At 37.0% G+C, this 22,677-nt stretch overlaps 2 protein-coding genes across 6 annotated transcripts in view; one reads left to right on the top strand and one right to left on the bottom strand.

The window, feature by feature from the left end:
- The window catches only part of LOC119075714, a 130,353-nt gene extending 111,244 nt beyond the window's left edge, over positions 1 to 19,109 (top strand). Inside the window, exons 7-20 of one of the 3 annotated variants that reach the window (XM_037182240.1) lie at positions 2,997 to 3,087; positions 3,157 to 3,369; positions 3,428 to 3,548; positions 5,540 to 5,836; positions 5,903 to 6,191; positions 6,259 to 6,435; positions 6,506 to 6,624; positions 6,703 to 6,776; positions 7,875 to 8,046; positions 9,863 to 9,955; positions 16,175 to 16,352; positions 16,438 to 16,449; positions 16,603 to 17,054; positions 17,244 to 19,109. In XM_037182240.1, the coding sequence (XP_037038135.1) occupies positions 2,997 to 3,087; positions 3,157 to 3,369; positions 3,428 to 3,548; positions 5,540 to 5,836; positions 5,903 to 6,191; positions 6,259 to 6,435; positions 6,506 to 6,624; positions 6,703 to 6,776; positions 7,875 to 8,046; positions 9,863 to 9,955; positions 16,175 to 16,352; positions 16,438 to 16,449; positions 16,603 to 17,054; positions 17,244 to 17,482 (2,527 nt within the window). In that variant the 3' untranslated portion in view covers positions 17,483 to 19,109. Of the gene's footprint in view, positions 1 to 2,996; positions 3,088 to 3,156; positions 3,370 to 3,427; positions 3,549 to 5,539; positions 5,837 to 5,902; positions 6,192 to 6,258; positions 6,436 to 6,505; positions 6,625 to 6,702; positions 6,777 to 7,874; positions 8,047 to 9,862; positions 9,956 to 16,174; positions 16,353 to 16,437; positions 16,450 to 16,602 lie in introns of all 3 variants that reach the window. The other 2 variants (XM_037182238.1, XM_037182239.1) reach the window with 2 other exon arrangements.
- Positions 12,699 to 14,860, bottom strand: LOC119075721. 3 transcript variants are annotated; one of them, XM_037182255.1, is made up of 4 exons: positions 13,995 to 14,860; positions 13,646 to 13,933; positions 13,082 to 13,498; positions 12,699 to 12,882 (listed from the first exon to the last, which is right to left on the bottom strand). In XM_037182255.1, the coding sequence occupies exons 1-3, from the start codon at positions 14,743 to 14,745 to the stop codon at positions 13,086 to 13,088; spliced, it is 1,452 nt and encodes a 483-aa protein (XP_037038150.1). In that variant the 5' UTR covers positions 14,746 to 14,860; the 3' UTR covers positions 12,699 to 12,882; positions 13,082 to 13,085. The 3 variants fall into 3 exon arrangements, with proteins under 3 accessions (XP_037038150.1, XP_037038151.1, XP_037038152.1); XM_037182256.1 differs by having other exon boundaries at positions 12,699 to 13,498; positions 13,995 to 14,643; positions 14,713 to 14,860; XM_037182257.1 differs by having other exon boundaries at positions 12,699 to 13,498.
- Positions 19,110 to 22,677: the final 3,568 nt, after the last annotated feature.

Here is a 22,677-nt window from a genome sequence, read left to right as displayed (position 1 = left end):
AATTGCCGGAGATACATCGTTTTGAAATTGGTCACTTTTCATACAAAATACACCAAATCGACTTTTCCCAAACAATCAAAATCTTTCAACTTACTCTGTATGTTTCTATCTATCTATCTACCTATCTATCGACGGTCGATATCGGAAACTAGTCAGCCAATCTTCATGAAATTTTGCAGGAACCTCAGGGTGGGCATAAAAATAAAAATGTGATACGCCATTACCCCAGGAAAAACCAGAATTTTGTTTTATTGGCCTCGAAGTGGTTTTCGAGGGTCGGGAACGCGTTTTCGGCTGTAGCTTAGCTGTATTGAAACCTACAGAGGCGTGCGACCCATCAAATGAAAGGTATTCGTAACACGATTCGAACAAAAAAAAAATAATTAAAAAAATCGGGGCAGATTCGTTTGAGCTAGAGTGATTAGAGTGACCAAATTTTGAGCTACTCGAGCGTAGGATGAAAGGACTAATATTTTTTGGGTTATGAGAGATAGAAAGTTACTTTCTTCGGCAAAGTCTCAGAGTTTTACGAGTAGAACATAGGGGCATATGTAAAACATGTCGAAAGTTAGAAATGGGTGGGTCAATTAGGGTTTTAGAGTTATTTTGTGAATGGTAGCAGGTAGAGAGTTACTTTCTTCGGCAAAGGCTCAGAGTTTTACGAGTAGGACAGAGGGCATATGTAAAAAATGTCGAAAGTTAGAAATGGGTGGGTCAATTAGGGTTTTAGAGCTATTTCTTGAATGGTTGCAGATAGAGTTACTTTGTTCGTCAAATTTTCAATTTTCGTCAAATTTTCAATTTTCGTCAAATTTTCAATTTTCGTCAAATTTTCGAATTTCGTCAAATTTTCGAATTTCGTCAAATTTTCGAATTTCGTCAAATTTTCGAATTTCGTCAAATTTTCGATTTTCGTCAAATTTTCTATTTTCGTCAAATTTTCTAATTTCGTTAAATTTTCGAATTTCGTTAAATTTTCGAATTTTGTCAAATATTCATTATTTTGTCAAATTTTCGAATTTCGTTCTAAAAATCACTTCTAAAACGACTGATATCCCAACAAAAATCTCTTCGAGAAAAGTGTGACGCAGTCTTTGAAATACAATTTCTAAAATGAATGATATCGCTAGAATTGACGCTTTCAGCTTCGTTACGCAAAAATTAAATTTTACACCCAATTTTAGTTCAAACAAGCTGGCTTAGTTCTTCTCATCATCTGCCAAATAATTTTTACAAAAAAAAATTGACTGGAAACAACCAAAATTTTACCAAATTAAGTCTGCGTCGCAAAGTGGCGCAGATGTTCAGGAACAGACCAGCAAGAAAATTTATCTGCCACATGCGACGCAGATTTTTTGGTAAATTTTTTTTTGTTTCCAGTCAAATTTTTTTTTGGTAAAAATTATTTGGCAGATGATGAGAAAAACTAAGCCAGCTTGTTTGAACTAATTGGGTGTAAAATTTAATTTTTGCGTAACGAAGCTGAAAGCGTCAACTCTAGCGATATCATTCATTTTAGAAATTGTACTTCATAGACTGCGTCACACTTTTCTCGAAGGGATTTTTCGTGGGATAATCATTTAATCAACAATGGAAAAAGGATGAAAATTGGATTTCGAGGGTGTTGTTTTTGGCCAGAGCGAAGGCCATAAGTCACCCGGGACAATAGAATTTCCAACTTTTCTGAAATTTTAGCGGAGGGAAGAAAATGACTATTTTCTCGCTTGCGTTGTGAAAAAAAAATCAACGCGGCGTTGTATGAGAAGACTGTTGTGAATTGGGGCTGCGTTAATTGGAGTAATTTTTTAAAATTTGGGAATCAACACCCTTTTTGTCCATCGTTTTGATGTAGCAGAAAACTCAAGTTCTGTGTCAAAAGATCAAAAAAATCCCATGAACTGGCTAGTCTCTTCTATGAATGAATGAAAAAAGCATGAAACCACTTTCCATTACCAACCGATAAACAAATTAATAGTCAGCGTGCTTCTCCGGCGTTTATTTAATTTTCTGGGAGCATTTACCCAACCATTTTCACATTAAAAAAAACAGCAAAACAACAACAACTTATGCCCCGAAAAGCAATACAAATATCGTGAAAAGATTATTTTCAAACTGTCCAGCATGCCAAAGCTTCAATATTTTCCAAACGAAAAGTTAATTATCCTAAAAGCCATTGACATGCCTGAGTTCGAAATGAAATGGAACACAAAAAAAACCTCTCTCTCCCACCGAAACTAAAAACCTTCGAAATATCTTTCCCAAACCCCGATCCGAAGAAACGAAAAGTTGAATTTCTCCATCTAATGTCGAATATACGCAAAAGAATTTAAAATGAAAAATGGCTGTGTGTTTAATAAAGATAACATTTCGGGTCTCGCCGACAATAATATACATATATACATACCCGTTCACTTTTTGTGTGCCCGACCAACCAACAACAACAAAAATGTGTGTAGAAAAACGACTGATCGAAAATCGAAAGAAAGTTTGGGGTTTTTTCTTTTTGCTCCATGCATGAACACTTTTGTGCACCCGAATAATAAAAACGTTAACGTATACATGTTAAGTATTACGGAGTTTTTATTGGCACTGATTTAGAGAACTGGGAAAGGTCGTTCCGATAACACATTTCCAAACGGACGCTTTTTTCTTCACTTTTTTTCTTTCTTTTCTTGTGTATATTCACTTTTGGATGTAACGAACTCTGGATATTATAATCGTTTCGTGACATTAATGTGGCAATTTATGACATGGAGGTGTAGATATACCTCTACCTATATTGCAGGAAAGTTTAAAAAAAATGAAATTTTAAACATCGTTACCGAACTTATCAGATAAAATTAATTTTAATGGTGGAAAGTCTTTCAAATTTTTTTTATTACCCAAAAACTCTTCGTTCGTTCCGAAACATAATTATGATCCATTGAGATAATTGAATTTAATTTTCCATTCTCTCGGCGAAATTTTATTTTTATTTTCTCACTCTTTTTTTCCAGAAATTATTTATTACGCAAGCGACTGTCGAAGGGACCCAATAAAATTGTTCTTTCAGCAACAGATTTTGTGTTTCCCATTGATGCGAGAAGGGTAAAAGCAAACTTTTTCTTTAAAAAAAATTAACTTTGATATTCCATTGCATCAACTCTTGTCAAACAGGTGGATGAAGGTATCGAAGCAATGCTTTGCTGTTGGTTGCAGCAACTACAGGAGTTTGGTGGACCAGAAGTGGAAAAACCGGATTTACTAAAAGGATCCATTGGTTCGCTGAAAAATCTTGGCTTAGCCAATGCGGTTGCAAACAAAGCTGGCTCGGCGGCTAGTAGTATCGTTAAACAGAAAACCGTTTTGGATATGCGAGCCAGATATAATGTAAGGAATTTAACGTTGTGCATTGACTGGTTGTAATATTAATTTGCAAACTGTGCAGGGTGATTTGGTGCAATTGAAAGAGATTATCACCGGCCCGTCGAACGAATTAAAATCGAAAGCCATGGATCATCTGGTAATGACGCATGGACTGAGACATGAAAACATTAATCCGTTAATTGGTGAGTTGTGGATTAGCATGTGAAATATTCTTTATTGTTTAGCTAGTACACGGAAGGGTACAAAGGATTTATCATTTTGACTCATACTTGGAATTTCTGTGAAGTGTTTTTCAAGATACGATTGCTGGAAACAGTCTTCGTAATAATTACCTTTGTGTGCAAAGGAAATTGTTGATCACTCGAAGAAATACCGAACTTTCGCGTTAATATTAGCCCGGTCCTTCTCTTTATCAAGTAATCGGCAAGACTCGTCTTTGCGTAATTTGAAGGGTGTGCCGATTTTGGTCAAGCTGTCACAAACTGCAATCACATTTTAATAATTGAATCTGCTACTTCATTTGATCTAAGCATTTTCAACCAATTGAAACGAAATCTTGTACTTCGTTAGCTTCAACATACATGATATATAGAGCTCATCACTTATTTTGTCGTCGCTGTCGAAAATAGCTAGTCAGTCTGTAAAAAACAGATTTTTCTTGTTTGTAAGACTCTTCGGCTTCAGTAAATGTTGAAAAAGGTGCGTACACTTCGGTTTGAGGTCGAAACCTTCGTACTTCACACTGTAATCTGATGCCTCATCTCGTAATTTACCACTTCGCTGCAACGTGTACGCCGTACGCTTACCATTAAAATGACACAAAGGGTTCACTCCTCATAAAGCTATTTTGCTGAGGAGAGTCGTTGGTTCCAGTTTGTAGAGAAGAGCTTGGATTAATCATAAAGTGTCCAAAGGAACTGAAAACTGGTGAGCATTGTTTGATGGAATTTTCGTACTCAACGAATTAGTAAGTAGCAGTTCAGCGTTACAACGCAGAGGCTACGTTATGGGAACATTAAATGATGGAAATATTTACTGTTGCAAATAAACCACGCTAAAATTTCGTCTATTCGCCGCAATTAACAAAATAATTTTAATTACATTTTGTGCTACAAAAACTATTCGACACAAATTGCGGACGGCATTTTATTTTCAAAATAAATTAATTTGAATAACAAAACCATTCACACATACAGCAGATGGTGGCACGGAGTATGGGGTATTGATATAAGTATAATGATACATATACATTACTCAACCTCAAATATATCCGGTTATAAAGTTAACAGAACTCATGTTCCTTGATATTTTCAATTCTAATTGGAATTCGCAAGTTTCGTAAACAAAGTTTCTGTTAGTTTGGCTCCGAAATAATAACATTCATCATCCAAACCCTCCACCGAATAATAACAAAAGTAGAGATTTTAATGAGTTTCGCTACATTCAAAATATTCGAGAAGCAACGGTTTGTTAATTAAAATATGCCGATCAAAATCGTCAGGTGAGTCACATTAATATTAGGGGATGTGATGCAGGTCCTGCGCGACGAAAAGAAAACCAAAGGGTGCGTGTGGATTTGTAGATTTCTTATCCATTCACAGACAGCAAGCATGTCAATAGTTTTACTGTCGAATCTATTACTTCCAAGAGATTGATTTCAAATCTCTTACTTTATTTGTTTCAACATTTATTTTGGTATAAAGACCTCATTTGTCAATGCTTGTCGTTTATTCGTGTAGACGTTATCGATAACAGATATCCGTAACAGGGAATAGGATTCAATGGTATTGTCGCTCTTAATCCTGTCATCAGGATTATTACTTGTCGTCATAAAAAAGCTCAATAAGCTAAATCTAGGAATGTAATTTAGAGACCTGTGTCACGCAAGCTTCTTTACACAAGTTCTGAATCACGAAATTGTATCGACAGCAGTTAAAATTGAATGAATTAGCGATATAACACAGTCATGCATATAGCGACAACCCCACAACGCGCATACAGCAGGTATTTACAACACACCTTTGTTCTCGATTCTTTGAAGCGTGAAAGCTTAAAATGGAAATTTCAAATTTACCATTCACGATCCTACTGATAAAATCATCTGGCTCACAACGCACAACCGAAATGAATTGCATTTTCACAAATAGTCTTTTTTGTTTCAATTGCTTTACAGGATGGCTCAGCGATCCGAACCGAAACGCAATGGTATTCGAGCATTGTTCTCGTGGATCACTGCAGGACGTACTGGTTATGGACGAAATCAAATTGGACTGGTCATTCCGTTTGAGTCTTCTCACCGATTTGGTGCGTGGAATGAAATATCTGCATTCATCGCCGCTACGAGTCCATGGATCATTATCGTCGCGAAATTGTGTCGTAGATGCACGATGGGTGTTGAAAGTTACAGATTACGGACTGTTGGCATTTTCCGAAGCACAGGGAATTCATTTACCCACCAAAACCGCTAAAGGTAAGTTTGATGATATGATACACAGTCGTGCATTCGGTACTTCCAATGTGTCGATTTCTTTAATAGAACTTCTTTGGACGGCGCCGGAGATTTTGCGCAATACCAAAGGACTCCCTAAGAGCGGTACACAGAGCGCTGATGTTTATTCGTTTGGAATTATAATGCAAGAAGTGGTTGTGCGTGGTGAACCGTACTGTATGCTGTCGTTGACACCAGACGAAATAATATCCAAAATTAAGAAACCACCGCCTCTCATCCGACCGTCGGTTTCGAAAGGCGCTGCACCACCAGAAGCCATTAATATCATGCGACAATGTTGGGCCGAACAACCGGACATGAGACCTGATTTTAATTCGTAATTAAAACTGTTCGATCATAATCTGACCGTTTGGTAATCCCAAAATGTCTGACTTTCATTGCAGCGTATACGAACGTTTCAAGCAATTGAATCAGGGCAGAAAAGTGAATTTTGTGGACACAATGTTTCAAATGCTAGAAAAATATTCGAATAATTTAGAAGAGCTTATTAGAGAACGTACCGATCAACTAGATATGGAACGTAAAAAGACTGAACAGCTGCTGAATCGAATGCTTCCGAGGTAAGTCCTAAAAAAATTGAGTGACTTTGGAGGCCAATAAATGCATTTTTGTCTCTCTCGATAATTACAGTTCAGTGGCTGAAAAACTAAAAGTAGGCCTTGGCGTTGAACCCGAGGAATTTTCAGATGTTACTATCTATTTTAGTGATATTGTAGGTTTTACGACAATCGCTGCTCATTGCAGTCCCGGTAAGTAATTATGTTTCGTATTTTTGGGTTTTTCTTTCATCATTTCCATTCGTTAATGTGAACTTCAACCTTCTACAGTTCAAGTGGTGGACCTGTTGAATGATTTGTACACATGCTTCGACGCAACAATAAATGCTTATAGTGTATATAAGGTAAGGTGTAATTTTAGGAAATATTCTTTGTTATTGAACGAATTATCCCTCCACATACACTACGAAATTTCTTCAATTCGAAAGGTCACACGAGACCTATCATAAACGGCATGCAAATTCTATTACAGTGCAAACATCATCGATTCAAGTAGTTCTTTTCATTTGAGCATATTTTACTCTTTGACACAAAATCTTTTACTTCAACACTTTGAACAATATATAGTAATACCTCAACCAGCCAGAGCTCTTAGCTTATCATCGTTGTTTTCGTCACGAGTACAGATGACTTGGCTTCTGATGAATCCTAATCCGATGAGGCTATACGCATCAGCTTGATTCCACATTGAACCCCTAAATGTTACGCATTCGAGTTTGCCTCATATCAAACGACTGACAATCTTTGAGAAAATTTTTCTTAATTTTCTCGTATTTTTCCTCAATTTTTTTGAATTTTCTCGAAAACGAAAAAATTTGAAAAAGCCCAGAAGCCATTCAAATTTTTGGATTTTCTCGATTTTACGAATTTCCTCGACTTTCTTAAATTTTCTAAGATTTGAAATGATCAAGAAAACCAATGGAATCTTTCAATTTTCTTTATTTTCTTGTCAGAGACAGTGAAGTTTTAGCATGAATTGGCTTTAGCTGTTTTTCAGCTGATCCACTAATACAATCAAAATGGTTTATACGACTTCATATGGTTGAAGCTGCGACACGCAGCGCGTGGTAGTGGAAAACAGTTTTGATTGTTTGTGTGGATCAGCTGAAAAACAGCAAATTTATGTTGAAATTTCACTGCCTCTTGTACGGAAATTTTTTCTCCATTTTCTTGGTTTTCTTAAAAAAATAAATAAATTGAAAGGTAAACAATGTGTGTTAAACATTACGAAAGTTGCAACCCAAAAGCTCTAAATTACCATAAATATACAGCGAAGAACGAACATACCTTAGGGTTGAAATATTCATCCATTTCATCTCTGTGCTTTTTGTGTTATTCATTCCATCCTACTACTTGCACACGTAGTTATGTGTGGCAACTGTTAGGTATGCTCATTCCGACTGCTTGCTCAAAAATGTTTTTTTTTTCTCGAAAATTTACAGGTCGAGACTATAGGTGATGCTTATATGGTCGTCAGTGGACTGCCGGTACGTTCTCCCGATCATGCCGAACAGATAGCAACAATGGCTTTAGATCTACTTCATCAGAGTGGCAGTTTTGAAATCAAACATTTGCCCGGAGTTCCATTGCAGCTTCGTATTGGATTGCATACAGGTAAGTGAAATGACAAAGTGATTGAATTGACTCATTTCGGATGTTACGCAATAGGTCAGGGCCAGAGTCATGCAGTGAAAAAACACACTGATATCTGCCAACACTGGCATTAAATTGTGTGAGAATAGTTCTAGAACGAATATGTACCATCCGGCTCTTCGTCAGTATATTCTGCATGAACGAATTACTCTACCGATTGTACTACCGTTCGTCTTCCTTCATTTCCGATTAAAAACAACACCAAAAATGTATTTTAAAAGGAAAATTTGTTGGTTGTCGCATAATTCATGGCAAAATATTTTTCCGTTTTCCGTTTTCCGTCGATTGAAAAGAATTTCGAACCGAAACAGATTTAGAGTAAAATTTCAACAGTTGAACTTTTCTTCCTGCCAAATATTTTACCGAAATCGAAAAACTTGTCGAAAGTTTTACAGCGACAATTCTGTTTCCATTCCATCTTTGAGGAGTCTTTCAATTAAAGCGTAATTGCAGAACATTAAAACAAAACTGTTCAACGGTTCAGAATATCTTGGAAAGCATGTACGCTTCAGGTGTCTGGTTATTACATTGTCGAAAATGTGTACCTTTCCCATGTAGCGAACAGTGGCAGTTGCGTGTATGTTACATAATTTGATAAATTGTTGTAGTTTCCACCCTTTTTCTTATTCAACCACTTTTGCAACATTTTTCTGAATTACAGTTGATGTTCACTCTCGTGATAACAACATATACATTAATATAACGTCGTACTTTCTCGGCTGTAAGTGTCTTTATGGCACTTTACATTAGAATTTAATGTACACGCTTCACAACATTAAGATGCAGCACCATGTACACAGCAGTGCATCGGAAGTATACATAAATTGAAAAGTGAACTTTGCAGCCCTAGGAATGTAATATATATTATGTACCTGTTGCCAAGATTGTTATTTTGACGTGTAGGACATTATTGCCAGAGCCAAAGGCGTGGGCAATAATGCCTACACGCCAAAATAACAGTCTGGCAATAGGTGCATACCATATTTTATCTTTCGAGAGCAGATATATCGAGATAAGAAAAAACTCCCTGGGGAGATAAGCTCGACATTATCGTTCTAGACATATAAAATACATTTTTCAATTGTATCATTGATTCCTCTCAGTGTGTGATAAAGATCAACTTCTCTATTGTCATACGAGTACACATGATACTGCGCACTGAATCAAGAGACATTTTGTATCTAAAAGTGCTGTGTTCATGGGGGCGGATCGACTTTAACAACTTCGAAATGCACATGCAGTTTCATTTGTAGCTCAACAACAGCACCCTTAGATGTTCGTGATGCCTAAAAAAACACTAAAAAAGTGACTGAGTCTCTATTCTGTGCATCTTCAATAACATGAAATTAAAGTTGCAAATTTCAAATTATTTTACTTTTTCCAAACCCGTGCATGTTTCCCGCAGCTCCAGGAGTTAAATGCAAATGCTTGAAAAACCAACTAACATTTTCATACTGATTGTGTAGGCCATTAGCGAAGTGCAATTAAATTGCTTTTAGTTATAGTAATGACTGGCTGAAACAAAACACCAAATTTAAAACTTTTTCATCAATAACGCTGTAATCCATTGCTTGATTATGTACAAAAAAATGGCATGGTCCCATTGTCATTTCATTGGTTTCCAATTCATTTCAAATTCACATCTATAATTGTGGCTTTGACGCTATTCAGAAATGGAAATCGAAATAAAATGAAAACCTAATTTCGTTATCGGACCACGAAAAAGGCTTTTGTTCTCTGAGAGCTCTCAATTAAATTTATTTTTATTTTCAAACAGGTCCGTGTTGTGCTGGCGTTGTGGGTCTAACCATGCCCCGATACTGTTTGTTCGGTGACACCGTGAACACAGCTTCGCGAATGGAATCAACAGGTTTGCCCATTTTGAATGAAATTTTATTTTTGCATGATTTGGGTGTGTTGTAAAAGTTTCGATTGATGCGGAAAATTGTTTTTTTTTTATTAAAATTTTGTTGTAAAAGCGGATCGAAAGATTTATCTCACTCAAAAAAAAACTTCAGATGTCAATGATTTCCTACAAATTTTATTGGTGGTGTCACTTCAATACCTTACACATTTCTCTGCGATGCGAACAATAGACTTTCTAGTGACATGACCTATATAGTTAGCAAATAAAAATACGAAAATCATGAATTAAAGAATACCAGACCTTTCACTGCCTTAATCATATCGATCGGCTCTATACTCAGGATACACTCTTGTTTTAGACCTACTATACTTTGGCTAAATACAGTCTAAGTGTAGCCGTTGAAATATGTTCGTTTCATTTCTTTGTGCAAAAATTGTGAAGAAATTCCTGTGCTAAAATAAAGTGAGAACTAGAACTACTAACTCTGGGCCTCGTTTCTCATGCCGTTCGTAACTTTAAGAATTTATAATTTGACAAAACTTATGGTATGGAACTGTCAAGTTACGAATATTTGGAGAAAACTGCAAAAACACGAGTGTCTACGCCCTGTGCGCCAATCTTCGGGAATTCGTAACTTGACAGTTCTTATGGGATTTTATCCATGCAACTGTCAAGTTACGAAAACCCAAGTATTTACGCCCTGTGCGCCGATTCTCGTGAATTTAAGAATTAGTAACTTGACAGTTGTCACCTCAAAGGAGGTTCACGGTGCGGTTGAATTAATTTTAACTGAGCATTTCGATGCACTTTTGATATTTTTTGATATTATTAGTCAGCTCGGAGCCCTGAACAAGGTTCCACAAAAATTTTTGATTTTCATCCGTATTTTCGGTGACAGTGGTGCATCGTCCATCCTGTCTACAGAGAGAGTGGAGGAAAACTGGTTGTGGTTTCAATCGATAGTGCCTGAAATTCTAATAACAATTGTACAAAAATGTGGTACCCTAAGTGCAAGTGAAGCCGACAGAGACATGCTAAAGTTGAAAAAACGTGATTTTCAAACAGTCATAGAGGCGTGGATACATGAGGGATGAAGCTAATAAATAGTTCTAGCAGTAGAGCAACATTTCCTCTGCCAATGACCAAAAAATTATTTTTGGAGACCAACTACATAAAGGCCGACAGTAGCTCAAAGTTTTTCCCTCATATTTGGTAAAATTTGCAGGTTTCAGAGGTACCTGAGACGCACTTATTAAAATTTTTTGTAATTAAAATGGTTAATTCTGAAATGCTGGAAGTCTCAGCTGTCCATCGACACCACACATGCAATGACTCATGTCAACAGTGCCGATATGTTGCTTGAATAAGTGAAATGTGTCCTTCCACAACGAAATTTTGTGCATGATTTGAAATATCTATATAAAAAGCAAAAAATCGATGTTATTTTGCTTTTTTCGTTGTTCCTATAACTTTGTTTATCAAACAAATCATTCCAGCAGTGTTTTCAAAGACTTTTCAAATCAAGCACAAAATTTCGTTGTGGAAGGACACATTTCACTTATTCAAGCAACATATCGGCACTGTTGACATGAGTCATTGCATGTGTGGTGTCGATGGACAGCTGAGACTTCCAGCATTTCAGAATTAACCATTTTAATTACAAAAAATTTTAATAAGTGCGTCTCAGGTACCTCTGAAACCTGCAAATTTTACCAAATATGAGGGAAAAACTTTGAGCTACTGTCGGCCTTTATGTAGTTGGTCTCCAAAAATAATTTTTTGGTCATTGGCAGAGGAAATGTTGCTCTACTGCTAGAACTATTTATTAGCTTCATCCCTCATGTATCCACGCCTCTATGACTGTTTGAAAATCACGTTTTTTCAACTTTAGCATGTCTCTGTCGGCTTCACTTGCACTTAGGGTACCACATTTTTGTACAATTGTTATTAGAATTTCAGGCACTATCGATTGAAACCACAACCAGTTTTCCTCCACTCTCTCTGTAGACAGAATGGACGATGCACCACTGTCACCGAAAATACGGATGAAAATCAAAAATTTTTGTGGAACCTTGTTCAGGGCTCCGAGCTGACTAATAATATCGAAAAATATCAAAAGTGCATCGAAATGCTCAGTTAAAATTAATTCAACCGCACCGTGGGTTACGAATGGATCACTCTTAGCTTTACAAGTTACGAATTCTTAATTTCACTAGAATCAGTGCCATGTAGTTACTTTCAAAACTTGTCTCTAAAAAATTGTTAACCCGAGACGAGGCCGAGGTTGACAATACATAGTATGCTCAAATTTTCAGTTTCGGCACAAGTTGGGAACAAGATTAAATGTACAGTACAGGAGTGGTATACTCACTTTAACGAACGTCACTTTCACACACTTGTCCGTAAATATATTTATGAAAATCCATTTATGGCACCACTCTGCCTAAAATAATTTTCGATGATTTGATGTGGACTCTAAATTTACAAATTAATTTTCTTTTGACACGACGTCGTTCGTACTGCATTGACATGTGTATTATTTCACTTCCCTATTTTACAGTAAAGTGTAGCCAAAGTATCCGAAAACTCACTCGGTGTATACTTCTCTCAGACTCCATCCTTCCTTTTTTTCTATTCTATGTAAAGCTATGTCGAAATCTACTTCTTAACGACTCAAGGACATGTCCGAAAATATTAAATAGGCTGGTCAAATGCACACATAATGTCAAATAAAACATAAAGTAAATCCACTCGGACTAATTTATTTGAATAGATTTCCGCGTTCACCATCATAAACAAACAATTTATAAATAAATGCTTCAAATATTGCACACAATTTAACCAATTAACCTTGCGGAACACAATGTGACAAGTGCAACAACAAACATTTGTCCCGTGTGGTAGCATAGTCGATGTGACGCAAGTCACTACTAGAATTAGCAAAAAAAAAATTTTTTGTTTCGAATGATTCGCTCAACATCTATCAAACGATGGTCTTCATTAGGTCATATCAAGTTCAAACTAAATGTGAAATTCATTTCATAATAGTGTAAGTTACGCAATCCTTGATACTCAAAATGCTACAACCAAATCTATCTACATCCGGTAAATAAACACTCGAATACTCACCTCGTCACACTTGATCCACGTCTGTACTCGGATCTGTTCCTGAACTCACTGCCGATACTGTTGTGCCGAATTGAGGATCGGTGCTGAAGTCATCCCTCCAAATAGTAGATCCACACAGAAAGTGATGAGAATTTTTACTTTCAAAAAGCCCTTCAACGGCCAGAGATTGCCGCAATAAAAGGCTATTGTCACCATTCGTCTTCTGCTCGAATAGCGTCATACCAATCCTTGTGTTTTTCCCAATTCTTCCCGTTGTGTATGTGCCATCAATAAATCGGGATGAACACTCCGGAACGGTGGGTGTTCGCAGAACTTCGGTTTCATTGACTTCTATCAGTGCATATGGATTTTTGTGTGAATACCAGCGATTACCAGAGATCAGGAAAAATTGTGTCCGAATGAATAGCCAACCGAAACCTGCAAACAGATTCGCATAAAAATTACGCAAAAAGTGGAAAACGATCTCTGACGTCAATTCAAGAAATCAATCCAGTGGTAAACGAAACAGGGCGGTATGCGACTAGAGTCAAAGTTCACATTTGTTCAGTTAAGGCTTTACCGTACCTGTTGGATATTTCGGCTGCAGGAAATATTTGCGGTGAAATTTCTCGCACAATTCTCTTGCCGTATCAATCGATGGTTGGAAAAACTGTTCAATTTTATGCCGAATGTGTTGCAGAAATTCTCTGAAGCAATTGGTTTCGTAATGCTTGTCGTCCAAAAAATCTTCGACACATTGCTTGCAATTTATTGAACATTCATATCCATCCGTAGCCCAACAGAATCGTGACCAATCGGTGGAGTAGCCGTTCCGGTTGAACCGTTCCTGCACCACCTCATCAAAATGAATTACTAGAACAATGTTCAGAGACTCTAAGCATGGGGTGGGCGTATATTTATAACGTTCAATTACTTTGAGCAGTACATTTCAATCCAGGATAGATCGTCCTTCCGTAATCTAGATATTCCGGTTGCATTCGACTCATTCGCCAAACGGTATAGAAGTCGCGATAATTTTCCAACGCCGAAGCAATAAGACAAGGAAGCTTCGTAACATTGGCATTTGATGATTGATTTGATGTCCAAAAAATCGGGTAAAATTGATTGTAAACCGTTGCTAACGTAAGAAATGTGTCAGCTAATAATTCCGGATAGTGTCTGAATGTCGATGATGCCGCAGTGAATCCGACAATAATTTCACCCAGTTCGATGCCAATCTCATTCACTACGGTTGCAGCATCGACTGTCTCTCCAGTTGTAACTGTTTCGAAACGTTCGATGACAATTTCCACGGCAGATTTCATCGATTTCATTTTCTTCCAAAAAATTCTCCGATCCACCTCGTTGTCAATACAGTTCGCCAGAGATCTTGCTGTATTGCTATTCGTATTTTTCGGCAGTGACTTCAACATTTTGGTTAGTAGGTTCGCTGCAGCTGACGACTTTTCGATCAATAATTGATTAGGCGCAGATTCGAGCATTGAGTCTTTCGATTTATTTCGGTACAGCTTCTGCGTCTCGCTCATCCATTGCGGAAGATCCTCTTCAATATAAGTGACATCCTTCCCGAAAATTGTAATATCGACAGCCATTTTTGCTCGAACGATGAGAATGAAACCTATTTGTATTACCGTCCATACATAGAGTGCTAACACCGTATTCATCGTAACAATATGGTCGACAACGACCAGATGCAATATTAATTAGAAACTCGAGCAAAATTTATTGCATCTTCACGATTGGATGGTTAGTACTTACAATGAACGAAAGTACATTGCAAATGCATGCAAATAAACGGCTGAGATTATAATTTACTGCAATTTACCAATTATATTTGCGATCAATTTGACCTTGACAGCATCCAAGATATCTCATAAAATCATTCGAACATTTGCATCGGTCTACAATGCGGTAGATAGAGGGAATATGATGAGTGACATGGCGAAATGATGACAGCCCATGAATGGCATTGGATCTAATAATCTGACTTAATCTGATCATCACTAGGTGATGTGCCACATGTACTAGGAGCGTATCTGTCGTGTTGAGCCAAACACCGTGTCGTATTGTCTGTATGCTTTGGTCTGTTTTCGAAAGCTTTGAGTTTCTTTTGGATTCCATTGGAAAATTGGCATTTTTCGATTAATACAAAAGAAGGTTAAAGCTCTTTAAAAGCAAAGACACAAACGCGATTATGGTGTTCTGACAGTTAACTAGTAGGGCCAATAAAGGATAAAAGAAACTCGAAGTTTTCGAAAGCTCTCCAAAGCACACAAATAATGCGATACAGTGTTTTCGCTAAACATGGCAGAGAAGTCTTCTACCGGTTCCCCCAAAAATACTTCAACAATAGTTGACTGTAACCGATTCAATCGGCTCCGTTTTGCCTAAAACACCGTATAGCATTGTTTGTGTCCTTTTGAAAGCTTTCTCAGCGTCTTTTGAATTCCATTGAAAAAGTAGAACATTTCGGTGGAATACAAAAAAAAGCTCAAAGCTCTTAGCTCTTTGAAAGCAAATCACTAATGCGATACGTTGTTCCGGCTCAACGCTATCCTTGAATCATTTCCTCTCAAAAGAATTCTATGAACTCCTTCAAATACAAAGACTTTGATAAAAGATGTCTGGTCTGAGAACTGAACTGTGATAACGAAATGAAACAATTAATTGTGCAATCCAATAATCCAATTCAATATTGCATTGTGCGCTCGAAATTTCCACGATAAATTCACTCGCTTCAATAGAATTTATGTGCAATCTCTCCGGTTACAACACCCTGAACAGCTATAAAACTATCTGCTATTAAATATGCAGATATGGTTACAGCTGTGCACATAATATATTCTATCCCGTCAGATGATCAATCACGTGTATAAATTTGATTATGTTTTTAATATCAAAACTTGTGCTCTGTTGCTTTAATATTTACACTGTGTGTGCTGCTGGGTATACATGCTATTGAGTGCGTTTCGCTGCTGTGGAAGCGGATGTGTGTGTATCTAAATTTTTGTTTTTAATTAAAAATCTGTTTAAAGTCTTTTATGCAAAAAAAAAATTGAAAAATAATTAGTTCCCTGTTTTCGGGTCGAAAAGGGTCATCATGGCGCATTCATTTATCAGAGGCAACACGTGACCGACTGGAACGGGCAGGTGGTTATTATCTGGAACCGAGAGGACCGATCGAAATAAAAGGCAAGGGTCTAATGAACACGTATTGGTTGCTGGGAAAAATGGGCTTCGACAAAGTTTTGCCCACACCACCGCCAATTGGGTGGGTTGAAATATATTTTTGCATAATTTTGAACAAATTGTTGATTGTATCATCTTTGACGCTGCCATTTAATCCATTTAATTAGAGAATCTCATGGGTAAGTAAAGCGAGTGAACGAAAATGTCTTTCAGTGTTAGGGTTGGAAGAGGAAGTATATATGACTTGATGGGTGTGAGGCTGATATGTCTGAGCAATAATTTCGTTTTTTAATTAATCCAACTCACCTGTACATCCTGTTTCTTTTCCTTAGCCTCGACGAACATCTTAGCAAAACAAGTCAAATAAAGTCCCAGCAAAAGGCGACTCCTAGCGTCAGTGCCAATCAATCAAGCAGTCGATCGTCGTCAATTGCTGGTGAAATGGTTGACGTTAGAGTTGAGATAACGCCACCGAAAGATTCGGAACAGTCAACCCTTCCAAACTCCTATTCGGTTGATTCAAATGCAACGCTGAATTTGAGCATAAATTTGTCCGATTTCAAGACACCATCCACCAGTCCACAGCAAAGGAAATACTCCGAAATTCCCACCGAAGGTCTATTGAATCCGGCCAATTTCGGACGCTGTACACCGTCACCATCAACGTCTGGTCCGCCCAATAAGTTGTACAAAAAGTTGGAAGAGATGATGGACTTGAGTTTACCATACAATCATTATCGCTGTCTCAGTCCGAGCGAAAGCAATTTGACGCAATGTAACGACGGTAAGTACATGTACAGTGTGGCTAAAGGTGCTGATCTCAACAAACCAGGTTCGAGCCGACTCTTGCGACGCCAATTCAGTCTAGACAAAGACGACTGTTTAGCCACACAGCTTACTAAATCTGGTTTGGAGATATCAACACTGCAGGAAAATCACAGTGGTCCAACTTCATCTAATGTTAAACCATCAGGCCGTTTGATCAAACAACATTCGGCCAGTGTTGCCGTCGATCTGGAGAAAATCGAAGAGATTCCCGTTTCGCCGACGCAACCAACCGGCCACGGATATAAGAACGAACTGTTTCTAACACAAATACCGGGAAGTGAACCAGGGTCACCGCATTCGGATAATGATGCTAGTACCAGTAATGGTTCGGTCGCCGAAAAACGAGAAATTAGTTTAAATGTGGAATCATTGATCATAAGATAGGATACGATTTAAACGGTGTAGTCGAATATGCACTACTCGACACAGAAATGGGGAAACGTTTCTATACAATAATACAATCGAAAGTATAATTCGGATGATGATGTCGAAAGAGCTCCTAATCCATTCAAATTATCGACAATCTTACTGACATCCTGTAGACTGCTGAACAGACTTTTCATTAATTCCATTGTTGCCAACTTATTATTATAGAGCTGGCCAGAATTAGAGGTTACGATTCTAGTCGAGCTTCGACTGACTTTAATACAAATCGTAGGTGGGCAATTTTGCGTTAGAGGAATGTTGTCTTTGTACACTCGTTTCGACTAGCACCAAAGAAGGATGGAGTGTGAGCAGTGTCTTACATCTTTTGTTTTTAAAACGATGCGTTTGTGTGGCCAGGTCCATGTACCTCGTCGGGTCCATGTACCCGACGAGGAAATGAACAATTTCCCATTGAAGAGATTAAAATTTTCTAAATGTTGTTTTGCTTTGAGGTTCTTTGCCGACAACAACTTCTGGTGAACGACTCGGATTTGTATATCTTTCAGGTTCCGACGAGGCCTAAACTTAGCCTTCGTCGGATCATTACAAAGCCTCTTTTCAGGTTAGATCAGTCATCTAATTCACACAAAAACTGCCATCGTTCCGGCATATTTGTATAGCCTGTGTCTAGTCGAACAACAGAATCTGAAAATTAATTTTTGTGAGAACGTTTGGTTCGACCAAAATTCATATGAACCTCTTCGTGTAAGAGCTATGACGTTGAAGAACATTTACGAAATATTTTGCCCGATGCGTTTCGTTTCGATGGGTTACGATCCCTAACTGAACAATTCAAACAATAAATCAAGAAAAGCAATCGAAGAGAATATCAAAAATTAAAGTCCACCAGAGACATCAATCATCTAAATGGCCCGCAATCCTCATAATTTACGTAATTTCGCTCGGTTAGTCGCTGAGGCCGAAGACACACTAGCAATTTCGTGTTGATGGTATCGACAATTTTTCTGCGTTTTCCATTGTTATCCGATATTCACCACAGGGTCTGTGGCACAGGCTAAACAATGGAAAATTCAGCATAATTGTTGATCTCACCAACTGGAAATTGATCGTGTGTTTTCGGCTTAAAAGAAATATCCTGATGTTTTACGTGGCGTTCATTGGTGTTCGTTGACTTTCGTAGGGCGGAAAACAAACTGTCAATTTTGAAATGTTGAAATGTTACTGGGTGAATATCGAAATGCAATGGAAAACGCAGAATGATTGTCGATTTCAGCAATTCAAGAAAGTGTGTTTCCGGCCTAAGTGAGCGAAATTATCGAAACTCCACCCTTCTTATCTGCGAAACGAAAGCGAACAGAATTTCCATTATTTTCCACACCAGTCACCCATTAATATAACAACTCAAAAAGTTGTTCGGTTGAGCAACTCCAGCTGATCATTCCTTAGTTTGGGTTTTAATTTTGAAAATTAAAAAGCAAAAAGAAACCAACAAAAATGTTAGCCGATCAATTTGTATGTTAGAGAACCAAACAAAAATTAATATTAAATGTGTTACAAAACTGATGATAAATGAAATGAATTTAAAAAAGTTTAAAACAAAAAAAAATATTTTAAGAAATATATCGATGTTAAATGAAAAAGAAGAAGAAGAAATGGTCAAAGAAATATAAATTTTGTTTAGTTAGGAAGAGTAGAAGTTTAAAAAAAATTAGTCAACAAAAGAAAAGTGAAATTAGAAAAAGTGAGAAAATAATATTTGTTGTACCCTCTTATAAACTTTAGAAAACGTTTCTATTGGAAATGGTTACATAAAAATATTAGAGATAATCTTAAGTATAAAAACAAAAACAAAAAAATCCTTATTACTGAGTTGTAGTCAACCCTTTTCGGAACTAATTTTCTATTATTAGAGTTAGAAGTAACCAGAAAATGACAGAGATGGAACATCATTTCTTCAGTGTAAGGATCGGAACAGTCGACACCACTTCTGATCTGGAACGGTCTTTATTCTCTATTCTACCAAAACTTTATCAAAATTCATGCACTTCACTATTTAGCGAAAGATGGCGCTGCAATAATCTCGTTATCAACAGAAAAATATTTTAATTTTTACTCGACGGATTTTAGTCAATATAATGCCAGCGCATGGTGTCAGGACCTAAGAGTAATTATACCTAGAGAGGAAATTTCGAACAAAATTACGTAAAATATGTGGTCCCAACATGAAATACGAAATTTTTATTGGTACGTGTTCGCCCTCTTAATTAGGAGGGCAAATTGAACTATCAAAAGCGTCAACGCATACATGTATTGGTGTAAAATTATACGAAATGTGTATCTTATACAAACTGATGCTAGGACCACATTTCGTCGTACAAATAGGTATAATTCCTCTTAGGTAATTCCTCCGGAACAGTAACTAGTATTTCAGCCGGCCCAACATCTAGTTAGTGATAAGAGCTTGGAAAAACGACTGATCTCATTTGACCATTTCCTTTTTCCAAACTCTTATCGTCCAGCAGATGTTGGGACGATTGAAAAACGAATTACTGTTCCGGTGTCCTGACATCATTAGCTTAGACGTAGGCATTTTAGTTGGCTAAAGCCTGACGTAATATTGTTCCCAGTTATTAAGACTGACACTGACAAACACTTCTGGACCTATATGATATGTATGGAACGAACGTCTAAAAAATGAAGAAAAAAATCCAATCAATCTGTTTCATACAAAAGGGCGAATCTATCAATCTTTTTCTGAGTGTTATAAAACTCCAGATCAGAAACGGGTCCATCTATTCCGATCCTTATTTCAGTGCAACCTGCAGCTTATTGAATTTTCCTTTCATATCCAACAGCAAAATGAGCATGAACAGTGCTAGAAAAATCCTAGTCTTTAATGTTGATACACATAAAAAAAGGGAAATGATGATGTGACTGCAAATAATATAATTTTGCAGAAGTCATAGGCTACCGGATACCACACAAAATTGGCCACCTTCCACCGAAATGATCCCTTCGATTCCAATTTCACATGGAATTTTTCCAGCGATTATATCGTCCTAAAGTTCACTCAGAATATAGGTAGGTTCAGAATATAGGTAGTTCATTATGTGATTGGTGGCTTCAACATTGTACTCAATGAATGACTTGTAGGACGATCCCTTAATACTTATTTAGTGAACCATACTAGACATCAAAGTCTAAAGTGAAAGCATTTGTGCTCATAACGTCCACAGCTGGGCTTGACCTAGCAACCTCTGGTTCAAGCCCAGCTGTGGACATTATGAGCAAAAATGCTTTCACTTCAGATTTTGATGTCTAGTATGTTTCACTAAATAAAAATTAAAATTTGTTGGTTTTACCAGAGTTCGGAGGAACTCAAATTCTCGTAACCTAAATACCATGAGTTTGTGTGCATTAAGGCGAGATATAAGTTGTACGCCTAACTTTCGTCAAAGAGTGTTTGGAGACTTCGAGGTGGGGTTCGTGAGTCATGTTAGGCCGGTGGTCCACACTGAGCTTCTTATGACTGTTAGTGAGGTCTCTAATCACAGAAACGAAAACCTATTTTACCACATGTTCGAAGCCCACAAAAGCTGCTAAGAGAAAATAAATTAATTGTTTGACTTAACATGGGCAGGAAGACTGTATATTGATTCGAATAAAATTCGCCATGATTCTCATCTTTAGCACATGAAATCTAGCTTCAAATTCGATTAACAGTTAATAAACGGCAAGCGCATCGCAACAAAATCATTAATTCTGCTACTTCATTTGCGTCTTGGTATTTCTAAAAGGATTTGAAATCTAGCACTTCAATATTTTGATCATACATTTTGGTTATATAAGAGAACACTATAAAGAGCTCATTGGTTATTCTTGTCACCGTTATCGATAGCAGATGACTAGCGTTGAATACTATATGTTACACAATTACACTTCGCTTTTATAGTGTTTCTGTAAAATTAAATCATTCGGTTGCACTGGAAATGAAAAGTCAATGAAAATCAAAATGTTGATGGAACATCAAATGGCATTTAGTTACACCTTCCAACATAATCGTTAGATAAGTGAAATGAGCTTTAAATTTACGAAAATTAAATGTTTTACACTGCTGTTACTAGCATATTTATAAATAGTTACTATACGTCGAAAGAAATTAAATTTTCTCGTGATATACTTTAGAAAGGAATATAACCCATTTGATTGTAAGATGTGGTGGACATTTATGCGGACAAATACAAATAAGCTATGATTTCAGAACCCGTTGGTGGCTGCAATATTATAAATTTGAGGCTACCTATTGCCACATGAAACTTAAAAGCTTTGAAATTATTTTAGGAAAAGCCGTTTACTTATACCTCAGAAACATTGATCACAAATCATAACAAGAGCAACAGTTTCACATTATTGTAGCCGACTGCCGACGTTCATTGCGTCAATGAACTAAAACATATTGAGACGTCACATCTCCACTGGATTGTTTTCCTGAGTGGTCGACATTGAACGGTCTATTTAGCAAATTTACCGAAAATTCACTGAATTTACCGATGACTAAATTCGGTAAAAATTTGATAAATTTTGATAGATTTCACTGATTTTGGTAAATAGATTTTATCGAATGAAGAAGACCCTGACTTTGATCAAAGTATATTGTACGGATTGTAAGGCAAACCTTGCTTTGAGCGGATCACAAAAATATGAAACCCAAGTTGCGGGTGAATTTGAGTGCAGCGACCTTTTAGTTTCGTGTAGCGCTAACGATTTTAATAGAATTGCTGAAATGTGGTGAATTTGAATGTTGGAAAAAGGTTTCAACGCTACAAAAATTCATTTGATTTCATAGTTGCTACAATGATGAAAACTTGCGCAGCGCCAAAGCTCTGACAGTGCGTTGGCAGCACTCGAATTGTCTCAAAGCATGGCCTTTGTGCGCTTTTACGGATTTGCATTTGATTTAGAGTTTGTTTCTGTTGTTAAAATAATAAAGGCTGCCAAAAAAAGGTATTTTTGAACCAGAAGACATAAAGAGACACACAAATTGTAAAATGAAATCGTAGCTAAGATTGTAGGTCCGAACTACTGTTCACCGATATTAAAACTAATTTTTGTTCTGTAGATACTGTCATTAAAGAGCGTTCCTAAATTTAAGAAGAAAAATCAAAACAAGAAATGAATGTCGCCCATCGAAT

The sequence above is a fragment of the Bradysia coprophila genome, unplaced genomic scaffold (assembly GCF_014529535.1).
Source record: "Bradysia coprophila strain Holo2 unplaced genomic scaffold, BU_Bcop_v1 contig_232, whole genome shotgun sequence".
Classification (NCBI taxonomy): Eukaryota; Metazoa; Arthropoda; class Insecta; order Diptera; family Sciaridae; genus Bradysia; species Bradysia coprophila.
The sequence above is the reverse complement of the archived record's forward strand: the minus strand, read 5'-3'. Positions and strand labels throughout refer to the sequence as shown.

Excerpts from the sequence above, each read along its gene's own strand:
- LOC119075721 (XM_037182257.1), bottom strand. The coding sequence starts at position 14,745 with ATGAATACGGTGTTAGCACTCTATGTATGGACGGTAATACAAATAGGT. Across the intron at positions 13,934-13,994 it reads ATTGAAATGTACTGCTCAAA|TAATTCATTTTGATGAGGTG; the intron begins GTAATTGAACGT and ends ACATTGTTCTAG. Across the intron at positions 13,499-13,645 it reads GCAGCCGAAATATCCAACAG|GTTTCGGTTGGCTATTCATT; the intron begins GTACGGTAAAGC and ends ATCTGTTTGCAG.